General features: G+C 36.9%; 1 protein-coding gene across 1 annotated transcript in view; it reads right to left on the bottom strand.

Moving 5' to 3' along the window:
• syn2b (synapsin IIb) overlaps window positions 1-25578 on the bottom strand; it is a 73013-nt gene that overhangs the window by 41912 nt on the left and 5523 nt on the right. Inside the window, exon 2 of the mRNA XM_048173303.1 lies at window positions 2228-2285. Coding sequence (XP_048029260.1) covers window positions 2228-2285 — 58 coding nt within the window. The remainder of the gene's footprint in view (window positions 1-2227; window positions 2286-25578) is intronic.

Below are 25578 nucleotides of genomic sequence, written 5' to 3'. Positions count from 1 at the left end.
GACACGGCACATCATAAAATGCTCTGGAAGCGTTTTTTATTTTGTAAGGCAGTCAGCCTTCACTTATAAAGACGCGGTGGCCGTTTCTAAGTGGCACAGTTACTGAAACATAAATAACACAAAAGGCTTCTGCTGTATCAGTGTTTGCTGCTCAGGCACACGTGTGTGAGACGTGATTTGTTTTGAGTCTCAAACCCTTCACTAGCTGTGATGTCAAAGACAACACTTAAAGTCAATTTCAGGCTTTTAAGGGCATGACAAATCTGTTACTGGCATATGTTACTGTCGAGAAATATACACATTTCTGCGGCACCATTCTTTGCCCCAAGAATGATGAAGTTATGAGTGATATTTCACGACTGAACAGCCGAACCATAAGCTCTTGGTCCTTGTAAAGCAACAAGCAATACGATTTGGTGTTTTTAGAATTGTCACGTACAAACACGGAAACTGGCAAGTAGATCCAAGTGCAGCTTTTAATAAACAAATCCAAGATCATAGTCGTCCAAGCAAAGGTCATAAATCCATCGAACAGTCCATAACAGAAACAGGGAAAAATAAACCAACCTCGATAACAAAAAGCAGAAACAAACAGGTATAAATAGACAGAACGAATGATCAAACACAAAACAGCTGGGTGCAATGACAGGATAATGAGTCCGGGAAGTGTGTTATGGGAAATGAAGTCCAAGTGATGAAAACCAAAAGTCCAGGTTGGAGTGCCCTCTAGTGACAGACAAGGGCACTCCCAGTAATAATCATGACAGGAATATACAAATGAAAGCCAATTGGGTCCAAGATTTGTTTTTGTTGTTGTTGTTGTTTGTTTGTACCCTAATGATTTGAGTACAAAACATCAATAACACTTAAAAATGTCTTTTGTGTTCTGTGGAAGAGAGTAAGTCATACAGGTTTGAAACGCTATGAGAGCGAGTGATCAATATGTTCTGATTGGCTGCTGATGGTGTGTTTTTGTTTTTGTTTCCAGCGAGGACTTACTGGAAATTTAGTGCATGAATGCAGTCACATTCATTTACTCATTATAATTTAATAGTTAAAGTCTGAATCAGCCAATAGTGAGCCTGCAAGGGTGAAATCACTAATCATTTAATGTAATTATAATAAAATCATTTAATTAAGACACAGAAACTTTAATATTTACATTTATTTAAAAAAAAATTGCTTTGCATTGTGCAAAATTATCACAAAGTAGTATTGATGGTGTGGAATCCTTTTCTATTGATTTATGTCTCCTCATTTACAGTTAAAAGATGAGTTTCATCAACAAATCCAGGGAAGACTGAAATCCTCATAAAAGTGGCTTGCTTTTGCCGCATGGTTTGACGGTCAGTTGGAAAGTCAATGAACTGCAATGCTGTAGTGGCCAAAAGTGACGTCCGGCATAGGAAAATTGACATATTCACCCTTTATTCAAATATTATTAAAAATGTCTTAAAGATTATGTAAGCATATTGCGTAGCTGTTGCAGTCAATGTATGCTTTTTTTGTTTTGTTTTTCTAAAACCTGTAGCTGTAGTTTTCCTTTTGTGCCAAATGATTTTGTCAGAAAAATACCTTGACTAAGTTTAGTGTTTTGTTCTTCCCTCATATTTTAAAAATATAAATAAAAAAATATGGTAACACTTTATTTTACAGTGCCGTAGTTACACGTTACTACATGTACTTACTATAGTAATAACAGTTAATTATGCATAATTACAAGTAACTAACCAAACCCTAACCCTAACTGTAACTCTATAGTAAGTACATGTAATTAATTAATAGTACTTATTTGAGTAATTACAATGCAGCTAAGGCACTGTAAAATAAGGTGTAACCAAAAATATATTCCTCATATTTTGTTGTTTAAGCAGACGTGTAGAGTCATTAAATATCTTACTAGATACAAAACGAATACCTTGACAAGCTTTTATGGTTTTATCAACTCCCTGTCTTCATTTAACTCCAATACATTATATTTTCGTTGGAAATTGTGTGTCTCCTCCTCTCTGCTGCCATCTTGTTATTCCTCTCCAGCTCTCTTGAATAATTTAGGAGCTGAGACCTAATCTTAACACTTAGGATCCTTTATGAATCATACATCTGAAGTCTAGGAATAGAGTAAAATTACATCATTCTTAGAATTCTGACACACTAAGACTAAAATGTTACTCTGAGCGGCTTTATACGTACGGCCCCGGGTCTAAAGCTATAATAAATGCTTCACCTGTTCAACTTTGACGTCATAATCTCCTTGGACCTTCTTCCCACGGAAAATCTTTGCCCTGAAAGACAAAAAAAGGTGTTCATGAATCATTTCAAGCATGTGTAGTGTTGTTCAGCCAGTTTGTGCATAAACAATCCAACATCATTTCCATCCCTGCAGCTTTAATGACTGAAGAAACAATCAAACAAACAAACGGTGTAATTGCAGCGCTGGCGGCTGGAAGACAGATGCACTGTTCCAGTCACTGCTTTTCATAAGTTTTCTGCATCTTGTTCATGCTCTCTTGTGTTTGGTTGTTATATGAGCGGTTACAGAGAAAGCAATCTGACGGCACAGCAGGGTGACTCCAGAACACTAGAGAACACAGATAAAACAAGGAAAGTTGCCTGATATCTGGTTGAAACGGTCTTTTCCTCTCTTTACAATACAAGATCACTCCCTCATCTACATCTCTTTCCAAGCATGTTCCCTTGCTTTTACGACTTTCAAGCTCATGATGCAATTTTGCATATGGTTCATGTGATGCTGATAAAACCTCACAGTGAAATGTTCCCAAACTTGAGTCCAGATCAGAAACGATGATTGATTATGCAATGCTGCCATCTAAGGGAAATACAGCATTATGTCACATGATATCGTAGATGGCAGCATATCCAATGCACAAAAGAAAAAAGTTGGATTGTTAAATGTTCAATGCCACACACACCAGCTGGTTGATTTTAATCTTGGCAGTATTTCTGAGTGAAAATAGTTTTTTTCCAGAGCAGTAAAAGGGAATGGGAATGATGCCATGCTCCATAGCTTCTCTTCATGTGATGTACTCAAGCATTGCTATATTTCAAAATTCAGGGGGTATCACCTGCTGAATAACACAACCACAAAGCATACCCTGGTAACCAGTCATAACACCCTGGTAACATCAGAGCAAAGCACGGGCCAGCTTAGCAACCGCATAGCAACAGCCACCCACATCATCACTCATCGTCGTGGAAGAGAGTTTTGCACAGACAAGCACCACTCAAAAGAATCTCCACCCTAGCATTATATATGCGCATGTTTGTGTGTCAGCCGGAGCATTTGAGAGTAAATAAAGAAATAAAGTGCCAGCTGTCTGTTAGAGAACACACTGAGAAATGCTGTCATGAACTGCAAAATAATACCTGGACCTGCAAGGGCTCTTTTTTTTCAATGTGGAAGTAAGTTATGTTATACTGGAAGTGAATGACACCGGAAACCAGATGCATTCAATTTCCAAATGCTCTTAAAATTGAGGTTGATGAGATTACATAATGAACAACAGTGCTGCACTGCCAAAAAATGAACACCAGCTGCTATACTGCAGTCATATTAAAGGACAATCTTACCATATATGAGTGTAAAATCACAACATGCTGCAGTCGTGCACTAATAAGAGTAGCATATATATATATATGTATATACTGTTTGTGATGTTGTGCATGACCAGTGAACTTTCCTCAGCGATCTCAGTCTGTCTCCAGGTTTACACCTGGTATTAAGATGAGTTTTGGTCGATTGGATCACAAGTAGATGAGGGTGTTTTAATCCGTCTCTTTTGTCCACTTTCAACCACTTCTGTCCTGATTTCTTCGAGGGGAGGGTCTACAGGCGGGTAAATGTATGGGTTTTTTCAGATCTTTCAATCTAATGGATGAAATAAAACCGGAGGCGGAGATCAGCAGCTTTCGTTTCTGCTCGGACGCTGTGAGTGTGTGTCAGAAATCAGGAATGGTGAGAGAACATTGTGCTTGGTACATTTTTCATCTTCAAACCAAACTTGGGTCTTCAGCCGACAAAGTTTAAATCCCGTGCTTCTCATAATGTTTGCGCATTAGGTCAGTAGACGGAGAATAGACGGTCTTTAGTGGCTGTTTGAACATATTCCTCCACTACGAAAGCAATCCGGTCGAATGCGTTTTCGATTACCTTTAGAAGTGGTCGAAAGTGGACAATCTCAAAACGTTTTACAGCCTGTATTTACATTTCCTGTATTTAGAGCCATCCACTTGTGATCCGATTGACCAAAACACATCTTAATACCCGGTGTGAACCCTGCAGGGGCTGTCAGTCCAAATCTGGTTTTTGTGCACATCCGGTTGGAATCAAATCAGATTTAACAAGTGTGAACAGCCAAAAACCACATGAAATGCAACTTTTACAAATCAGTTTCGAGCTTCATCCATATGTGGTTTGAAATCCTAATCAAATCGCATTTCTGGAAATCTGTTTCAGTCTAAATGCTCTCGCCTGGTTTATGTGACTTTCTCACGGCACATAAAGCGTATACGTCAGATTCCATTCGGATTTGGATTGACAGTGATGGAGTCCGGCAACACTGACAGCAGCGGTCAGGCAAACGGCTCTGCTTCGGTAGCTTTAGACGTCTTTCTAATCAACAACAGAGAGAAATCAAACGCAAGTTTATTCGACCATGAAAAGGGCTGTATGTTTCACTACAATAACTGCCCCAGCTACAGAAATATGGTCTGAGATCATTTTACCAATGTTCACATTGAGTTATAAAATTTTTTATTTTTGAACATTGTTTTTGGAACATCATTAAAAATCAGAAAACATTACTGGAAGAGCGTTTGTTCATTTTTGTGAGAACCTTGCCAGAAGCCAAAGTTAGCCAAAAAACCCTGTTAGATGGGGTGCTTCAAATAAGCCTGGTTAATTTGATCAGATATTAATTTTTTTAACGTTAAGGCTGCTATTGCTAGGGGACACTAATTAAACTGGTGCAATTGTGCTACAGACCTGAAATGTTCCTCAAATCATGTGGAGAACCGGTGTGCTGGGACTTTATTATACATGATGTGAGTTTGACATTTTCTTTAAATCTTCATTTAGATGTTTATATCTAAATCCTCATAACTAGTTTCTTCAGTCCACCTAAATTAACTACTAAAAACTACATCTGTAATTCATCATAATGCGGCCATAGAAGCAATATTCTTGTGTAGTATGTAGAATGAAGAGGAGAAACGCTCTGACAGCGTTATGAATCACTCAGACTAACACCGCCGCTGATCCTGGTGTGGTTGTTGGATGGTGCGCTCAAGGAGTCCTGCTGAACATTTTGTAATTAAGTCATTATTTTTCTGCAGGCTAGCAGAGGAAAACCGAAAGAAAAAATGGAAAGAAAAGGTTGTCAAATTTTCTTTTTGGTCCACTGCCAACTGAGGAAAAGCTTTTGTAAAATCTCAGCTCAGATTTTCTAAAGTGCCAGTGATTAAAGAGCGCGGTCGAGCAGAACAAGTGTGCTATGAATACACATGGATAATCTTTAACGGACTGACAGTAAGAGGAACTTGCTGAATAACTCCTCTGGTTCTAGTGTTGTGAAGACGATGCAGTTTGAGGTTCAGGGTCAGAAATGAATGGGGGCTGAGGATGAAAATGCATTTGAAAATCGATTAAATGCCACCCAACTTCAAAATGTTGGCTCCTCTTTATTCTTCGTAAAAGGCCTCTTTAACTGTTTTGTGTCTAGCTGTTACTATACAGCGTGTTTTAGCACAGCTGAAACCAAACATATTGACCAAGGATTAAATCTGTGTATGAAATAACAAACAATAGTAAAAAATCTAGTGATTTGACTTTGAAACCCTGCAGCAATAAAGACAGTGTCAAGCTTGTTTCAAGCTCCAGGACGTCCCTTAGCAAAAAGGGCACATTTCCCCACCCAGTTTTCACCCTCTGAATAGGGAAAGTGATTTCATGCCCACCTCTGCGTCACTGCAGCTTACCAACCGCAGATAAAAGAGGGATACTAATAAGAGTCGACTCCTTTGATCCTGCCATTTGATAGAGGCAGCTGCCGTCATCTGTGTGTGTGAATGAGAGGGGGAAGTGTCCTAGTGAGAATCTCATCTGTGCTCTGGGTGAAGCATCAATATCACCGATTATGAGCCACGTCATTATGGCTATATTAACCATTCTGAGGAGTCAAATATTGGTTAATTACATATTTAAACACACATCAGAGACATACTGTATCTCTTTTCTATAGATATGCATATGCATTGCATGCTTTGGAAATTCTTCATTATGACATAAAGTCAAAATTATGCCATGCTAAGTCATAATTATGAGATTAAAAAGTTTAAATTTAGATTTTACGTCAAGTTACCTTAAATAGCTCTTTAACAATACAGACTGTTTGAAAAAGCAGCTTTACAATGATAACAGGAAAATTATTCATTTCAGCATCATCATTTATTTGGGTTCATTCCTGGAAGCATGTCTTTCAGTAGTTTAGTCAGTATATGGTCTAACATACATGATGATTTAACAATCTAGTAGACGGTTGCATTGTTATAATTTTCTCTCTAATAGTATCAATCTTGCAAGTAAAGAAGTTCATAAAGTCATTACTGCTGTGCTGTTTGGAAACTTCTGAAGTTGAAGCTTTATTTCTCATTAATTTAGCCATTGTATCAGATAAATATCTAGGATTATGTTTGTTCTCATCTAATAGAATCAAGAAGTGAGCAGATCTAGCAGTTTTTAAGGGCTTTATGCAGTAACACTATCCTTCCATGAAATGCGAAATACCTCAATACCTCTCTTTTTTGTTTTCTACCAGCTGCACTCCATTTTTATGTCAGAATTTCGACTTTTCATTAATAAATATGACTTAGTCTTATGACTTATGTCATAATTTTGACTTTTTATGACACACTAAGTCATAATTATGAGATTTAAAAAGTCAAAATTGAGATATAAGGTCAAAACTATGACTTCTGACTTGGGTCATAATTTTGACTTTTTTATGTCATAATTTCATCTGTTTACTGTATGTCATAATTATGATTCACAAAATCATGATTTGTTGTTATCTGGTGGATGTGGACATATTCTTCTGTATGAGTGCAGACCAGTGCAAGAAATCACAGGAAAAGAGGTACGAGCTTTGACTTATTCGTGTTGCCTTATTCGTCTTGTTAGAAAAAACAGGGAACAAGAACATGCCCATAACAAACAAAATAATTCACTTTATATTGAGAATAAGACCAAAATACCATGACCTGTACCTGCCCATTTTAATAACACCCAAACAAGCCCAAAACCGCTCATAATAAGACTCAACGCTGCAAGAGAGCGCTAAACAAAACCCAGCATCTGTGTCGGCGGAGGTTTGGTTAAACATAATGTGCACATAACTGGAATAATAATTAAAAAAAAATAATCTGGTCAATAGATGCACATCCTATTTTTAGCTTAATTTTGCTTGTGCAAAACTCACTCACAGAATGCAATGTTCTGGGTGGTTGCTAGGGTGTTTCTACGCATTGTGTAGCCAAAACATTGCTCATTGGTTGCTAGGGTATTGTGGGTGGTTGCCAGCAGTTTAATTGTTCAATAAAAGCACACTTCTCCTCAACAAACCGTTTCAGAACATTCATGTCCATCATACAAACAACATGGTTACATGCTCGAATATGAGCTGGTGGTTTGTACAAATGCATGTGCAATAGTAATAATAATGTCAATGAGACATAGAGTATTGTTCTGAAACAACACACCAATGCATTCCAACCCTTGAGTTCTGTTAAAGCTTCTCCATTAGTTCTGTGTTTTTTATGTTTTATTCATTCCGATCAATGTAGAGTATATAAATGCTCCCAGCAGCTAAAGTGCAGTCGATTCAGTGCCTTCAAAAAGTACATCCAGTAATAGGAAGCCAATCAATGCTGCTGACAGCCACTATGTCTGCAGTACCTGCCAACAAGCATTCAGATCTTCAACCGAGAGATTCTGAGCTCAGAACAAGGGCACAACATGCACTTCCTGTCTCAAACCACCACAGAGTCTCTAATGACTGTTTTAGACATTGTCATTGCTATTAAAGGTGAAACACTTAACATTTTCAGCACAGACTTGATCCAATTATGAGAGCGCTGAGAGTCTTCGTCATGCTCAGCTTCTGTTCACCGTTCTGCCTGCGGTCATGATGAGGGTGCTGATGAATCTAACACATCATGTCACCAGGTTTGCAATACACACCTGCCTCTATACATATACATATATATATATATATATATATATATATATATATGTGTGTGTGTGTGTGTGTGTGTGTGATATAATGTATATGTGAAATCAGATCATGCTGACCCAGATCATCTGTTTGTTCCTAAATGACACACAACGATTGATGCTTTGGCTTCATTTGAAATATTTTTCCTTCTCAGAAAACATTATATGAACAAACTCACACTGTTTTTGTATGAAACATGTTACGTAATAAATAATAAACAACAAAGCATTGAATTATTGAAAATAAATACAAAACCCAAGGTGGTATTGCATTACATCCAGGTTGGGGAGTAACCAAATACATGTAACTTAGTTACGCATTTAAAATGCAAAATTTGAGTAACTGTATTTCGTTATATAGTTACATTTTAAATGGGTGGTAATCAAATTACATTTACATCTGAAAAGTATTTTAGATTATCAAAGTGATTACTTTGAATTTTAATGTCATTTATTTCACAATTATGACTTTTTTTCAGAGAAGTGTGAATTTTAAACTCACAATTGTGTTTTATAAAGTCAGAATTGTGAGATATAAACTTGCAATTGCTTGAAAAAAACAGTCAGAATTGCACTTTTTTCTCACAATTGCAAGTTTATATCTCGTAATTCTGACTTTTTGTCTGGAAAATTGCGAATTTATATCTCACAATTCTGACTTCTTTTCTGGAAAATTAGCCATTGTATCAGATAAATACCTAGGGCAGATCTAGCAGTTTTAAGGCCTTTCCGTATGCAGTTACACTGTCCTTCCATGAAATGCGAAATACCTCTCTTTTTGTTTTCTATCAGTTTCACTTCAATTCTGACTTACAAATGCAACTTTATATCATGCAATTCTGAGAAACAAGTTACAAAACTTGGGTAATCTAATTAAATATGCTACAAATTACTTTTTAAAGCATGTATTTTGTAATCTGTAGTGAAATACATTTTAAAAGTAACCTACCCAGCCGTCTCAACTCTGTGTTTTTTTCCCCCCAATAATTTGTAAGTAAAGGTGTTTAAACCTATCCACTTGAACTGCCAAAATCTGCTTTTTACATTACAATGTACTGATAACCACCATAATAAAACAGGCAGTGCAGTATAAAGCCATATGGTGAATCAGAGGCATGTCTATTAAACATGGCCAGTACTCGCATATAGACGGCCAAAAAACCATCAGTGCAACACATGACTCTACAGTAATGCAGTAAACATTAAATAAATTTATTGTATGTACCTTGAAAACCATAACTTTTGACAGTAATTACAGTAAAATGACATATAATGTGATGTTAAACCATTTACAGTCTGTAGAGCTACATTTTGTACCACAGATTCAGCATCTTGCTTTGAAACGGTCCGAACCATTGTTTCTAATTACCCAAGCCTAACTATTACTAATTGCAGAAGGACATTTTAGAACTAGTAAAGGATGTTTCTGTGCAGTTACTGAGAGAGAGAGAGAGCTTGTAATTATCTGTGTCTACACCACACTTCTCAGCAGCATCTCTACAAATAGCACTGTGATTAGCTGAACCACTGATTTTCTCCTGAAGATGATTGGACAAGCTCTCAAATGGGCAGCGATTTAAACAGTTAATCACATGACTGACTGGGCTTGAAATGTGCTGTAACTGCTGCTGTACATCGAGTGTTTGGAGTTAGACTCAAGTTAATTCAAGGCTAAAGGCATTCAGTTTGATGTTCATAATCATGTTTCTTGCATACTGCCGTTGTTCATTTGTGTCATTGATGAGTGACGTCTGTTCTGGATCACTCTTGAGAAGCACAAACACTCGGTTCAGTCACCATCAATCAGTCATTAAGTCAGTGGGATCTCCAGGGCCAAAGCTGCTGCACAGGCCTGATTCACAGGAGCTACAGTCAAACTTTATAGCTGTAGAGTGGCATTTTAGGCACATTATTTCACATTCACCTGTTTTTTAATGAGGACACGCCTTATGAGGTCATTAGTTGATGGTGTTATTCATTAACACAAGGTGGCTTTGCTGAAATCATGACTTTTTACTCCAGTGTAAATGCGTTTTCCGTTTGATATTTACAAAGCAACAAGCAACCAATACTTAAAATATTTTTGCATTTTTAAATGTTATATTAATATACCAATTACGAACCAATGTTATTATCATAATCTAAAAATATTAAAACATTTCTGTTAATTGGAATAAAATAAAATAAAATAAAATAAAATAAATTAAAATAAAATAAAATAAAATAAAATAAAATAAAATAAAATAAAATAAAATAAAATAAAATAAAATAAAATAAAATAAAATAAAATAAAATAAAATAAAAACCTGAAATGAAAATTAGAAATGTTGCTTTGGCAATAAACTGAAATAATTTTAAGATGACACATTACAATTATTAAATGGAAATAAATATAAACTAAAAACTGAACAAAGCTGAAATAAAAATAAATTAAACCCTGAAGTTGAAAAAACAACAACAACAACAAAAAAAACATAAATTAGTAGATAAGATTTTAACTAAAACGACTTTTGAAGTGTTGCCTTGGCAATAAACTGTATACGTTTAAGCTGAAGCACTAAAATTATTATTTGGAAATAAAAATAAATTAAACTAAAATAGCACTACTATTTTACTATTACTAATAAAATGACAAAATCACACAAGGTATTGACTAAAGATTAAACTAAAATTACATGAAAACTAAAACTATAAAAATAAAATCAGACATTGCATTGACAAATTAATCAGCCAATCACAGCAAAAGCCTGGTAACCTCTGACCCGCTGGTGCTGCTGTTAGACCGTGTTATTTCAGAGGTAAACGAGTGGTTTGTACAATATTCTATCTTATATTTTGTTTTATATGTTTTGTTTCATTTCTGCACTCTCAGATATTTTCCCATCTGAAATGTTTTCCTCCTCAGAGAAGATATTAGATGATTTATCTTCACTCAGCTGCAGAGCTTCTTCCACTGCTGTGATGTGTCTGTTGCTACACTGGCAATATAAACCGAACACATAATACACCCATGGGCATCTGATCTGATCTGAGAGCAGTGAACTCAAATTCATAACTTCTATAGCACCCCTATAGTCGAACAGCAAAAGATCAGTCAGACGGTCCTGGACGACTTCTGTCAGGTGTCTCTTTTGAAGGGAGGCGTTCCCGTGGCTACGGTCTCCATGACGATTTCTGCTCACGGTGATGGCCACCCATCGAATGTGCCGCTCATATGTGCACCTGACTGTGTCCAGCGACACCCTTTTCTCAGTCGTGAAACACATTGCTTTTACAGCAGATGCACAAGAACATCTCTAGTGAGATTCAAACCTGCAGTCTTTTAAATTGTGTCATTCTGTGCTGTTTGAACTACAGCAACACGGACAAATACAAAAGCCTTCGATCAGCCGTACAGCATCTTGTTAACCTCCAGCGATTAAATGACTGTCAGTTTAAACGCCTCTTAAATCATGGTTTCGCAGCCCCTGCTGTCTCCAGGCTCATGACAAGCGTGGTTTGGTCACATGGGAAACTGCTGGCAGAGCATCTGATGCTTAATGGACCTTCATGCAGCCGTAAATGTTTTCCTCAGTAGTTTTTATGCACTACCTGTCTTCCACCTGTGTAATAATGCTTATAAAACGTCCATATACACAAAAATGTTTCTAAATGCACCTCTCTTTATAAATCAAAGCTCATCTTAAATTCAAGCGCCTCAACTCAAGCGCCTACAAAACATTCACAAACATCTCTGTATGGTTTTAGAAGAAGTATCCTACAGCACTTATCATCAAATTGAAAAAGGAAACCCAAGCGCACTCTCAGAAAACGTGTGTGCGGCAATGTGTGTCTTCTCAAGTCACATTTGATCTCGCGAGTCTCCGTGAGATCTCGTCTCTCTGAGAAATCATCCCTGTAATCAACAAGTGTGTGGTCCCATGGTCCGGCTGAATCATTTAGTGTTTATTTCATCGGTTAAAACTGTGGTCTTCCACAATTTTAAAATCTGATAAAGTGGACCTATAATGCTCCTTTCACAAGATGTAATATCAGTCTCTGGTGTCTCCAGAATGTGTCTGTGAAGTTTCAGCTCAAAATCCCCCACAGATCATTTATTATAGCTTGTCAAATTTGCCCCTATTTGGGTGTGAGCAAAAACACGCCGTTTTTGTGTGTGTCCCTTTAAATGCAAATGAGCTGCTGCTCTTCTGGAAAGGGGGCGGAGCTTTAACAGCTCATCAACAACAAAGCTGGAGAATCTCACGCAGCCAAAATGAGGATTGTCAGTAACGGTGTTCAGCCTTACATTGTTCAAACCGGAGTCGACACTGATGGAGAGACTCAGGAAGAAGTTACAACTTTTAGACGTTTCTGAATGGTTAGTGGATAAATTGATGTAGTTGCTGTGGAGTTGATTCAACTCATCCTCTAGCATGTGCCGTCATGTTCATCTTTTGTGTTGAATTGACCCTCGTTTGTGAAGCAGTCCGGCGTAAAATGACGGCATGACAACAACACTCGACTACAACAACTCTTCCTCTTCTCTAAAGCAGCCCAACATGGCCCCGCCCCCTTTGTTGCGTGTTCTCAGGGGCGGGGCTTATGTAAATTTGTTTTGTTATAGTCCCTACCAGCCGTTTGTTGTAGTTCTTAAACAGAGAATTCTGTAAAAGAAAATCTCTCCCTTTGCATTGAACTTTGAGTGTCGTAACTTTGCAGATGTTGTTTATGATCAAACAGCAACATTACACACTAACTAAAGTTAAAAAAGTCAAATCATAATCAACCAGCCCTTTAAGATTTAAAAATAATTTAGTATGTCCCAGGCCTTACATGCAATCTGCAAGCAATCACATCATTACCGCAACTGTTTTTCTAGAACAATCCAAATCTTGGTATAACTGGTACCAATAATTTGCATTTGGAGTAAATTTGCCCTTTTCTTCTAGTGAAGATTCACACTTCCTCTTCTTCCATGTGATTGCTGAAATCTCTCTAGATTATTGGTCTTGTTCTTCTGTACGGTAGTGTCACTTATCTTGTGTGACATTATATATTGCTACTGGAACAAATATCAAAAAGTATGAAGTTGAGTTGTTGGCTCATAAAGCTCTCTCTCTCTGTCCCTCTCGCTCTCATATATATTTATACCAAGATTTGGATTGTTCTATAAATCACTTCTCAACAGTCCTAGAATGTTCCAGAAACAATTCTAGAAAGTTTTAAGAAGTGCTACTTATTTATAAGCATCAGCGTTTGTTATAAGATCGTTCCATTTTTTGACCTTTTTTTCTTAAACTTAAAGGAATTGGGGCATTTTTTATTGTTTTTAAGCAAAAGTTCATCGATTTATGATACAGGAAAGCTTTTATTTGAAAAACAGTCAAAAAGTTATAACCCTAATGCTTATTTTGCATGGGGAAATTTGGCAAAAGTGACAGATGAACCAGTCAGGCGTGTGTTATTTGAGGACGTGTTCTGTCTTTTTTATTTCTGGCATGAGTCGAACGAGCCCTCAGAGACTGTTACGGGCAAAATGTAATTGTGCTACGAAGTCTTAGAAAAGAGGACAATTATCATGACAGAAAGAAAGCTCAGGCACACTCTAATCAAATCACAGCATATTGAAATCCTACAGACAATCCAATTGCGGCAGAAGTAAGCAGATCCATCCCATGTCTGTAAGTGCGGAGCAGAAAAGTGAATTACATTAAGGCTCCTCCAATCCTGACCGTAGAACGACTCTGACTGGCAGCTTTGATGCTAAAATACTCTTTGACGTGACAGTCAGCTTGTTGTAGTCTATAAACATTGATTTCGGTTTGCCTGTTGAGATGTATTTCGTTTTTAATGGTTAAACTGTTACTGGACAAGCATTTTGAATTCATTGATCAGCAGTGATATGTGACGACTTTAGTTGTATCTCTCCTGCCTGCATCGATCTGGATCACTTTCAGGATTTATAACATAACTAAACAAGCCAGACTTTCTGCTGGAAGTAAGCCATTCATAAGCTGACTTCTCCCGAATAATGTATCTGTTTGACTGATCCGATTGGGAAACCTATTTGAAAACAGTCATTATGTTGACATGACAAAGCCTTTTATTATTTTCATTCTCACACTAAACTGTCTCAAGATTCAGTTCTAGAGCTTTCAAGCTTGGTTCAGTTCCGTATTTGGGATTGCTGTAGTTTCCCATAGTGGATAATCAAATTAAATCCACAGTCCATCCATTTATCCATCTATCCACAATGCATCAAGCCCTAACAGCCCAGAACACCCTAGCAACATCCTAGAAACCAGGCAGAACACCCTAACAACCACCTAGTAACACAATAACAACCACCAAGAACACCCTAGCAACTGCTCAGAGCACCTTCAAACGTCCAAAGTTTCCAAACTATTTATATTACCTTCACACTAACATTAACCCAGTCATTTTTGACCAAAAAATGTAATGTTTTTTTTTTTTTTTTTTAGAATTTTTTACTTCATCAGATTGGTATGGAATATGGAAATGGTTTGGCTATGTGGAAAAAAAATCATGGAGATGATTCGAAAAGGTTTCATCTAGTGAAAACTTTTGGTTCTGCAGCCAAACTAAATCTTACTGAAAGCTCATTTTTTAAGATATCAAGCTCAAATTTGGAACACAACTTGTTTAGATTTATGGCTTTGATTTTCTTGCAGTTTTAGAGTAAAACATGTTTTTGAAAATATATATTTCATATAAAACAATAGTTTTTTGTGCATATTTCATAACAATAAACAGAAAATTAAGTTAACTTTTTAAAACTCTTTTCACTTCAGCAATAATTTGCCAAGTATCTTCTTTGAAAAGAGATCAAGTCTGTGCTCTAAAGCAGGGGTTCCCAAACTTTTCAGCCCACGACCCCCAAAATAACGATGCCAGTGACTCGCGACCCCCACTATCCTCGGAGGTGGTTAACGAGTTGTGCACAAAGGCGAACACGCACTAACGCATGTTTCACACATAGCTACTCTGTTTGCAATGCGCATTTTTTCTGTGCCCATATTAACGGATTTCACACTGCACGCGGATGCGGTTCGGCAGTGCGTTCCAGGAGCAGCGCGTCTGCAGCAGTGCAGCGATCATTTATGCGCCGCGTCTATTTTTGCTGTGCTGCACAGCGCTGAATTAAAACGACAGCGCACTGTTCGCATTAAAATAAACATGTATTGGCGCGAAAAAACTAGTAATTTCATCATAGATTCATATAGTTCAAAGTCTCTGTTACACAGTTTAAACACGGCTGCCTCGGGTAAAGCAAGGAAAATAACACCTTACCAGGCATTTAGGTGAACAAGGAGACATAAACAATAGCACTCGCCTCTGAAGGTGGAAAAACAGTTCTTTATGACCTGAGGGATTTATTGTAAAAAGATTTAAAAGGAAAGAAAAGACGAGAGTCGCCTGTTTTTGTCTATTTTAAGTTTTTTTTTTTTTAAAAAACGTTTTTGATTTTAACATAAAGCTTACGTTTAAATGTTTTGCCACTTGCGTGAGCAATATATAAATCTAAAGTATTACTTCAGATAAATATAAAGTAATGAAATGAATAAAACGTTTAAATATAGTGCGTTTAAACGTGACATCTATGAAATATAGTGTAGGCCTATACAAAGAGAATCGCTGTGCTGACAAGCAATATTCAGTAACAACTTTTGGATTTGAAATAAAAATAAGTAAATGTTGTGTTTGTGATACACAGCCATGGATCAGTTGCGCACTGCAAACGCGGCATATGTGAAGCGCGTGCTTCTCCGCTCTCCTCCGCTGCCTCCCTGCGTTTTCTTTTTTGATCGATATTAACCAACGTTTCATTTGGACAAAAATAATATCCAAAGCTTAAAGCCTAAAGAATTACGTGCACATGTCTTAATGTTTAACATGTTGCAGTAAACTGACCTGCTGCAGCTGATGCTGTTGCTACTATGTCATTAATCTGTCGTAATCACCTCCGGAGTCACGGCCGAGGGGAAGGAAAATCGAAAGGTTGATGGCTTTTTTATTTGCATGGTTTTTGTTTTTAATTTAACTACTATTTTTAGTATTTTGTGACAATTATTGATAGAATATACTATTTCTAATCGTTTAATTATTTTTTATTTTATTATTATTATTATTTTTTTATTTTTTTTTTTATTTCTGGAAATCATCTCGCGACCCCTTCCTCACTGTCTCGCGACCCACCGGGGGGTCGCGACCCCGACTTTGGGAACCACTGATCTAGACACTGCCTTTAAAACAGCAATTTCTTAATTCCGTTTTTAAATCCAATTTTGGATCATTCAGTATAATTAAAATCAATTAATTGCTTTTTAGGGGAACATTGAGTCCTATTTAGTGGTCAGTTTCTTTGTTTTAATTGTTTTCTATTTAAATGTCTTTTTTGGCAGGAAACACATATCATCGTGACGGAAAGTCCATGAATCAAAAGTCTGTTGACTGGAATTGTACCAAAACACAAGCAGTGCTGCCCAATGACTTTGCAGTCGTCTGGAGGGCGAGAGTTACGGACATTATCCCCAAAGAATATTAGGCGGCTGGCAGGCCAAAGACACGATCTATTTAATACTGGCCCTGCGGAGCCGTTACAGAGCGTGACAGCATGAGCTGGTATTAGCTGCCTTTCATAATTTCAGTCTAATATAGTGCAGAACACAAGGACCATCAGACCTCCCATCTGTACCGCAGAATGACTTTACACTTCACAAGCGCTTGATGGCAGTTATTAGCTTTGATTGACAAGAAAGAATAAATGTCAATCATAAAATAAAGACAGATGGACAAACTGTTTTGACATTATCATGTCTTGTATCATCATTATAGTGGCAGATGAAGTGTATATTTCAGTAATCGTTTACTGTTTACATTTAGACACAAAGCCTTTAATAACAGGTGCTTCCCCTTTACCAGAGTGTGTGTTCTTATAATATGGTTCATAATGGTGGAAATGTTCAGTATTCGTTTTCAGTCAAAACCTTAAAGGGGTAGTTCACCCAAAAATGTCATCATTAACTCTCCTTCCAAACCTGTACGAGTTTGAACACAAGAGAAGATATTTTGAAGAATGTTGGTAATCAAACAGCTGATGGACCCCATAGTATTTTTGTCCATAATATGGAAGTCAGTGGGGTCCTTCAACTGTTTGCTTACCAACATTTTTCAAAATATCTTCTCTTGTGTTCAAAGACAGCATTTTATGATGTGACTATATGAAAATCTCTTCAACATTGATATGTAAGTCATACAAAGTCTATGTAATAAATGTCAGTGCTCATTTGCATATAACTTTGACATTGCAGTCTTTTGATCATTTAAAGGTCTGGTGTCATTTTGTTCTTTAAGCACATGTGAATGCTTGAATATAATGATCCATTACTACAGCATGCATATACCCTCATTTTGTGCCGACTGGTTATAATGTCATATCTGTTGGGTAACAAGTGAATGCAGGAAAACCACTAACATCATTTATGACACGTCACTATAATGAACTGTAAGGTTGAACCTTGTTCTAAGAGAAGTTGAGTTTTTTTTACATTTTATAATACATTACATCAATAATGACCTGAGAAATATTCACTGGAGTAAAACAGTTCATTAGTCACATTGAAATATTGAATTTCGCCACAGCGATTTACCTTTACTTTGTGAGGATCAATACTTTTCTCCACTTTCTTTCCAGTTCACTCACATGAAGATTGAGACGGGCATCACTGATGTGAGATCAGTTTACAAAAGAGTTTGTTTTGAAATGCTGAACCACCGTCTTCATTTATTCTCTCTCTGGTTTCATGTCAGAACGAATCCTTTCTAAGTGAACACGTATTTCATATCATCAGCTCGGCTGTCTGAGAGCAACAGGAACAAAAGGAATTTGTCAAGAAGCCGACAATATTTGTGCAATCCCAGCTAACAAAAATAGAACATTTCGTTAACGTTCCCATTATGTTATGAAAATATTATTTCTGAATGTTGGTTATGCAAATGTTAAGGAAATATTCCATTGTATCAATCTTCAAACATTATTGGAATGTTGCTTTTGAATGTTCTCTGAATGTAACAAATGTAACTGCCGTTTCTCTGATTTGGCTTGCACGTTTGATTCTATATTTGACCAGTGCTTATTTACACCTCTGAAGGGCATAATAGTCTTTATCAGGCTGTGAAATGATGGCATCAGATATGAGAGTGTGCTGCGTTTTATCTCAGATCTTTAATAATTCTCTCTTGTGAGAGGTTTTCCGTCCTCACGCAGACGAGTGTTTGTCATCAGAGTAACACTGCTGGAGGAGAGCCGCTGAAGTCGCTGACGCCGCTGATCTTTACATGACTTTACACCGCATGTTGGGAAAGGTTACTGTCATTCCCCATCCGTTCAGCCTGATCTCTTCTGGATCGTGAGTCACATGATGCGCTGGTACACGAGTCCGTGACAAATGAGGGTGTACCAGACGAGAAAGAGGAGAGATTCATGTTGGTTCATAGAGTTTTGAAAGACTTTAAACAATTAAAGACTCTCTAATTTGTCATGTAAAAAGTAGTAGCATATTTTTTCTCCCCCAAAAAAGAATCGATTCTGAACTGAAATGAGTCATCAATAATTCATTAACTCATTTGCATAATGCCAGCCTCTGCTCTTGATTGGCTGAACAGCGTCTCTTTGCCCCGCCCTCAATCACTGTAGTTGTATCTGAGACTGGAAGAGTTTGGTTCGTGTCGTTCATGTCGAGAAGACGCTGTTTTCTGCTGAGATTGATACGGTAAAACCGACGCCGTCGTTACTGTTCGTATCACTGCGAATCAAGAGCTGAGATTCAGATATGATAATGAGCGTTTGGTTTCTGACCAATCACAGCAGAGCAGCTCTCAGAAAGGCGGGGTTTAGAGAGACCGAATCCTTGATGGAAGCGTTTCAGACACTGAGAGAAAAGAGCTGATGCTGCAGTGGATATTATGAGAGAATTAAAGTGTTTTTGATCTCGGATGAATGTGAACCTGTTGTAGGAGACGAGAAACAACATTAGAAACCTTTAAAACAGCAGAAGAGGGCACTTTAATTGAACATAATAGTCTTTATCTTGTTAGCATTTGAACTTCTGAACTTCTTAAATGCCAGATTATCTGCAGTACTTTTTCAGGAATTAGAGTTTTTCTTCCTTCAAATATAAAGGTTCTTTATTGGCATTGATGGTTCTATTAAGATCCTTTAACATCCACAAAACCTTTTCATTCCACAAAAGGGTCTTTATGATGGAAAATGTTCTTTAGATTTTTAAAATGTTCGTATCACTAAGAGAAAAGGTTCTTTGGGGAACTAGAAATGGTTCTTCTTTGGCTTTTGGAACCTTTATTTTTTTGATTATACCACCTTGACATTTTTGACTTCATATTAATTCAGAAGTTTAAAGTAAACAGGTGTGACTGTCGCTGTCTTTATGAATTGCATTGTATTTGTATTGCTGAATTAATTCACAGACTAAACATCTATAATTGTCTTGTGTTTGAGAGTGAATCTGTCACATTATTCAGAGCTCAGAGTCGGACCGCTGGAGGACGACAAACACATGGACAATCCTGATCTTCAGAAATGCCAATTCATGTTGTTTACAAACAGCCTTATTCTCTGAACATTAATCAAAGATAGATTAATATTTCATGATTATTTGATAACCATTTAATATCTGACATCTTCTGAGAAGAAGAAATGCAAATTTCCAACAGCATGTGTCCATTTCTGAAAGTAAGGAATGATACTGAAAAACAGATTTGTTCATATTCTGAAGGGTGTCCGTGGGTGCTTGTTTTCTGACCTCATGTCTCGGTCAACACAGACGTCACTCATCCGTGAGCCTAGCCTCTTCTAATCACGCTTTCTTGCCAACACAACTCAATGGCAAAATGATTGACATGCTGTGAGATATACAGAAGTAAGCTAAAATTAGATGCGGCATAAATTACCTTGTGTACGCAAATAATTTCAATGCAGAATCTTTGATTCTTGATGCACAATGGATTGCTGAAAGAATAATGCATAATTCTCTTTCCACACTGAGCTTTTTATACGTTTTTATTTTTGGCCATGTGAAACCGCACAAATCCCACAGAAGCATTTCTGCTGAGGCTTGTGTGTGTCTGGAAAGACTTCAGGTTGTTTGTTTACTAAAGTGAACAGTGAGAGTTTGTGTTGTTGCAGCTTGTGTTCTTCAGATAAAAGCTGAAGCCTGAACTGAGCTCCTTCCATGCAAGCTAACTGAAGCATTATGGGTCTTATTTAGAGGACCGATGCCTCGAGGGCGAGAGCACGACACACAGAGAAAGGACAAGCATGATTCAGAGATGATGAAAACTCACACAGGATTTGTCAAACATGAAGATTATTAAAGGGCTGGTTGATTATGATTTGACTTTTTTAACTTTAGTTAGTGTGTAATGTTGCTGTTTGATCATAAACAACATCTGCAAAGTTACGACGCTCAAAGTTCAATGCAAAGAGAGATATTTTCTTTTACAGAAATCACTTTTTAAATGGCTGGTAGGGACTACAACGAACTTCTTCCCCGGTTAGTGACATCACAAACCCTAAAATTTACATAAGCCCCGCCCCCGAGAGCACACAACAAAGGGGGCGGGGCCATGTTGGGCTGCTTTAGAGAAGAGGAAGAGTTGTTGTAGTAGAGTGTTGTTGTCATGCCGTCATTTTACGCCGGACTGCTTCACAAACGAGGGTCAATTCAACACAAAAGAAGAACATGACGCACATGCTAGTGGATGAGTTGAATCAACTCCACAGCAACTATATCAATTTATCCACTAACCATTCAGAAACGTCTAAAAGTTGTAACTTCTTCCTGAGTCTCTCCATCAGTGTCGACTCCGGTTTGAACAATGTAAGGCTGAACACCGTTACTGACAATCCTCATTTTGGCTGCATGAGATTCTCCAGCTTTGTTGTTGATGAGCTGTTAAAGCTCCGCCCTCTTCTGGAAAGGGGGCGGGAGCAGCAGCTCATTTGCATTTAAAGGGACACACACAAAATAGGGGTACATCATTATTTGTTGTAAACTTCCCCTCCCTCTTGCAGACAAGGGTGGGTTACCCAAAACTTTAAATCAGACAGTGAAATTATTAATTTTGTCATGATATGCACAAATATTGTCAGGCAGTGTTGGGCTGTTTTGGGGACACACACAAAAACAGCGTGACAAATGACAAACAATTTGGCAAAAATATTAATATGACATGCTGTTGGGCTGTTTTTGAGTGTTGGTTGGTTTTGTTTTTCACTGTGTTCAGCACCGTTGGCTCCAGTCGGATGTCGTCAGGGTTTTTTGGGCTGATTCAGCATGTTGAATTGGCGTCAGGCCGACAGTGAGAGAGAGACTCTGATTGGCTCTTCAGTTTATCGGATGAGGTCATAAGATGTGCTCATGGTTACTTCCGCTTATGCCCTTCCGGTCCTAGTGACGCATGCATTTGGTGCCAGAAGAAACTTAAATATGAAACTTGGTTAAATATAATGAATGTTTATATATATATATATATTAAAGAGAAAATGAAAGAAAACATCCTTCTTATATTATTGTGTACCTCAGTGTGGTAATTCACATGATCTTTCAATCTTTCTGTTGATTCTGCAGTTCAGGCTCAGCGGTGATCCACAGGGATCTCTTTATGCATACAAAACACTCAAGTGTGTAATATACATTTCCCGATTTTGTTCTGACAGCTGGGGGACTAAATGGCTCACAAACTCTCTTTCTACAATCGACCCTCATAGTTCGAATGTTTGCTCTTATCAACCAAAGTATCAATCCTCATCGGAGATATAAATAAGCATGAATATGATATAGACTCAGTGTATGATTTGGTAACATTATAATTGCTATTATTTAGTAGCCGATGTAATTGAAATGCATATAATATCCATTGTTTGTATTTCCCCTGTGCGTTTCTATTCATTTCTGCATTTATTTAGTTCAAGTGAGACGAGTAAAGAGCATCTGTCGTATAAATCATTATCTGTCTATATTAAACTTAGCTATAGAAACGGTTTGTGTTAACTACAGTTAAAAATGTAAATGAATCTCAATCTATTTACAGCCCTTGTTTTTATCTTAAAAGATAATTGATGCAAAGAAAACTAAAATATGTAGTGATCATATTGATGGAAGGTAAGTGAAAATATGTGCAGAATTGAGAGAATAGTATTTATGGAGATAAATTGTCGTCTATCACAGGCAAACATGTGAATGTTCACAAAGCATTTTATGCAAACAACTCTAATCGTAGTTGTAACTATATTTGTGACAATCTGTGTAACTTGATTCACGTTTACCAAACGATAGCTAAATCTGTGACAGAGATTGACTGGATGTTTGACATGAAAAATGTTCCTTGCTGCTTTTTAAAAGTCGATTAGTCTCTTAATTGAGCTTTTCTAGAATGCATGATTAGTATTATTTGTATTTAACAGTTTTTGTTTAGTTGTCAAATGTCAAATGTTTGTGTGTAGAGTTATTTTACAATGTTTTCAGCCTCGTCCCTGCTGACAGTTTCATAACATTTTCTCTGTTCAGGTTGAATGCGTTTGAATGCAGTTTCATCTATTCTTAAGTGACTGGAATTAAATGTCACACTAATAGAGACATTCCTGCGGCACGACTGGATTCAGTTCACTGCCTACTGAACTACAGTCCCAACATGAATGAAGACGTCAAAACTGCATTCTTGAAGAAATACATTCTTACCTATATGCATTTTTTTCGTTTGAAAAAGATGCGAGTGACATGAGGCTTTACTGTTTAATTAAAGAAAATTTTAAAGAAAATGTGACTTTGGGGAACTCAAATTTAGACATTATTGAATGCATGATTTCTAAATACTGCAAAAAAAAAAAAAAAAAAAAAAAGATTTTCTTCCTCTGTTCAAATATCTAAACATTCTTAAATCAAGATACATTTACTGGAGAAGCAAAATGACTGAAGATATATAGTCTTGTTTAATGAAAAACTGATCAAAATGAAGTGAGTTTGTGCTTAAAACAAGAAGAAATATCTGTCATTGGAGTCAGAAACATAATCCCAGATATTTGTTCTTGTTTTAAGCACAAACTCACTTCATTTTGATCAGTTTTTTTTTTCAGTAAACAAGACTTTAATATCTTCAGTCATCTTGCTTCTTCTGTATCTTGATTTAAGAAAGTAAGATATTTGTGCTGCAAAACAAGACAGAAACACTGAAGAAGACAACCAATTGTCTTTGCAGTGTAACATTTTAAATTATTTTTAAAATTCAACAATTGTGCAAATACATTTTGAAGACACAAATGAATGATATATTTCGGAATTTAAAATTGACACTTGACAAAGGGATGTTTGAGGACAAGTGTTTCCAAGCACAAGAATCCTGTTTATTGATTCTATATGGAAAATTTCAAATTTTTGACATTACAAATCTTTGGATTACAAAATAACAGCTAATGCACAATGCTTTATTGCTCAAATACAAGAATATTAGCCAACATTGGTCTGATTCATGTGTCAATACAGTCAGATACAGCTAGTTTCAGACTGATTTCTGTTCATTTGGCCTTAAAGAGGACAAACCCGCAGCAGAACTGGGTTCAGAGTGATCAATCGAGCTAAAGGCCAAAGTGTCAGTGGCAGCTCATTCATCACACGTCGCTCTGAGGACAGTCAGTCCACAATAATACACATTGGAAACACTGGCACACACAGTAAACATACCAGCCTGAAAAAAAATCACCAATAATTACAAAGAAACAGCAAGTAACACTGAATTAAGCATGGCATTTTGCAGCAATTTTCATTTTTATTGCTGATATTTTGCTCCAGTTTACCAGGAAGTGACAGTTTTGTTCTCTTGAACACATGGAATGGAAGCGCTGCTTTATCGCAAATGCTTTACGCAATATTCCAGTTTAAATTTGGATGGAAACAGATGTTGAGAGCTAACTAGCACATCCTTTAGTCTAGGCTTGCATTGGCAGGGTGCAATTTGATGACACACGACTGTATCCTCAAACATCTGCTGTTTCTGACCTGATATTACAACAATGAGCACATGTCGACTGGATGATCTGTTCAACACTCACAACAAATTATGATCCTTCAGTGTCAATGACAGTGTAATATTACTATATCCATTAACTGATAAAATCCATTACACAAACTGTAATTTTTTTATTAAACAGAAAAACAAAATCTGGGCAGTGTTTTATAGTCATTCATAATGTTTTATGATGAAATGATGTAAAGACAATTAAAAAGTTCTGGCAAGCCCATCAGAGTTTCTAATAATTGCATCAATTTTTCACCAGATTTCGAATGAAAACGTAAACCCTCATTAGCGTTCAGAAGGTCTTTGTGCTGCCGTCAGTTATTAATCTGCTTCATCAATGAGTATCAACAGGCTCGTTAAGCTAAACGAGCACAGGACAAATGATAGAAGACATCTTTGTTTGATTAACAAACGCGTCAGAAGTTTCCCCCGAGGCCTAAGCACTTATTACATTTAATATTAATGTGCATTAAAACATTATTACAGTTTAAGATGGTGATATGGTTCCAGTTTTTTAATGAAATTAATACATTAATTTCAGTGTAATTATAGGCAGTGGCTTATGTGTAATAAATAAAAACTAATTCGACATGAATCTATAATTTGTTATTGAGCGCATTAAATAATATTAACAGATACAAGTTTTGTTTTCATATTAGTACTTGTTGAAATTAACATTAACGAAGATTAATAAATGCTGTAGAAGCATTGTTAGTACATAATGTTAACAAAGTGTTACCAGGATAATTATTTCAAAAAGATATTTTCACTGCTTAAAGTACTACAGAAGAAATTTACTAAACAATATATCACGCTTAAAGCGCTCTAGTAATCCATGTGCAGAGCCGTGCTGGAGACGGAGGAATATGGAGATTGAGTTTGGATGTTGTTAAATAAGGTCAGAAGACATGATTAAATTACACGGGGGTTAACAGAGACACAGACTCCACAACCACACCGGCAGAGAAGACTGATGCCACGACCCCTTTTACAAACAGATCGGTTTTTGTCTGAAATATCCATTACGTGACATGAATTATTTTATTGGACTATCAGTGCCACACATCTGTACACCTTCAGCCATAGACACGAGGCCTCAGGTAATCACAACACTGTCCATATTCAGCACGATTGAGAGAATGATATTTAAGCAAACCAGCACATTATTGTAAACCGCTTCAAACACGCTCATC

Source organism: Megalobrama amblycephala, linkage group LG21 (genome assembly GCF_018812025.1).
Source record: "Megalobrama amblycephala isolate DHTTF-2021 linkage group LG21, ASM1881202v1, whole genome shotgun sequence".
In the NCBI taxonomy this organism is placed as follows: Eukaryota; Metazoa; Chordata; class Actinopteri; order Cypriniformes; family Xenocyprididae; genus Megalobrama; species Megalobrama amblycephala.
The sequence above is the reverse complement of the archived record's forward strand: the minus strand, read 5'-3'. Positions and strand labels throughout refer to the sequence as shown.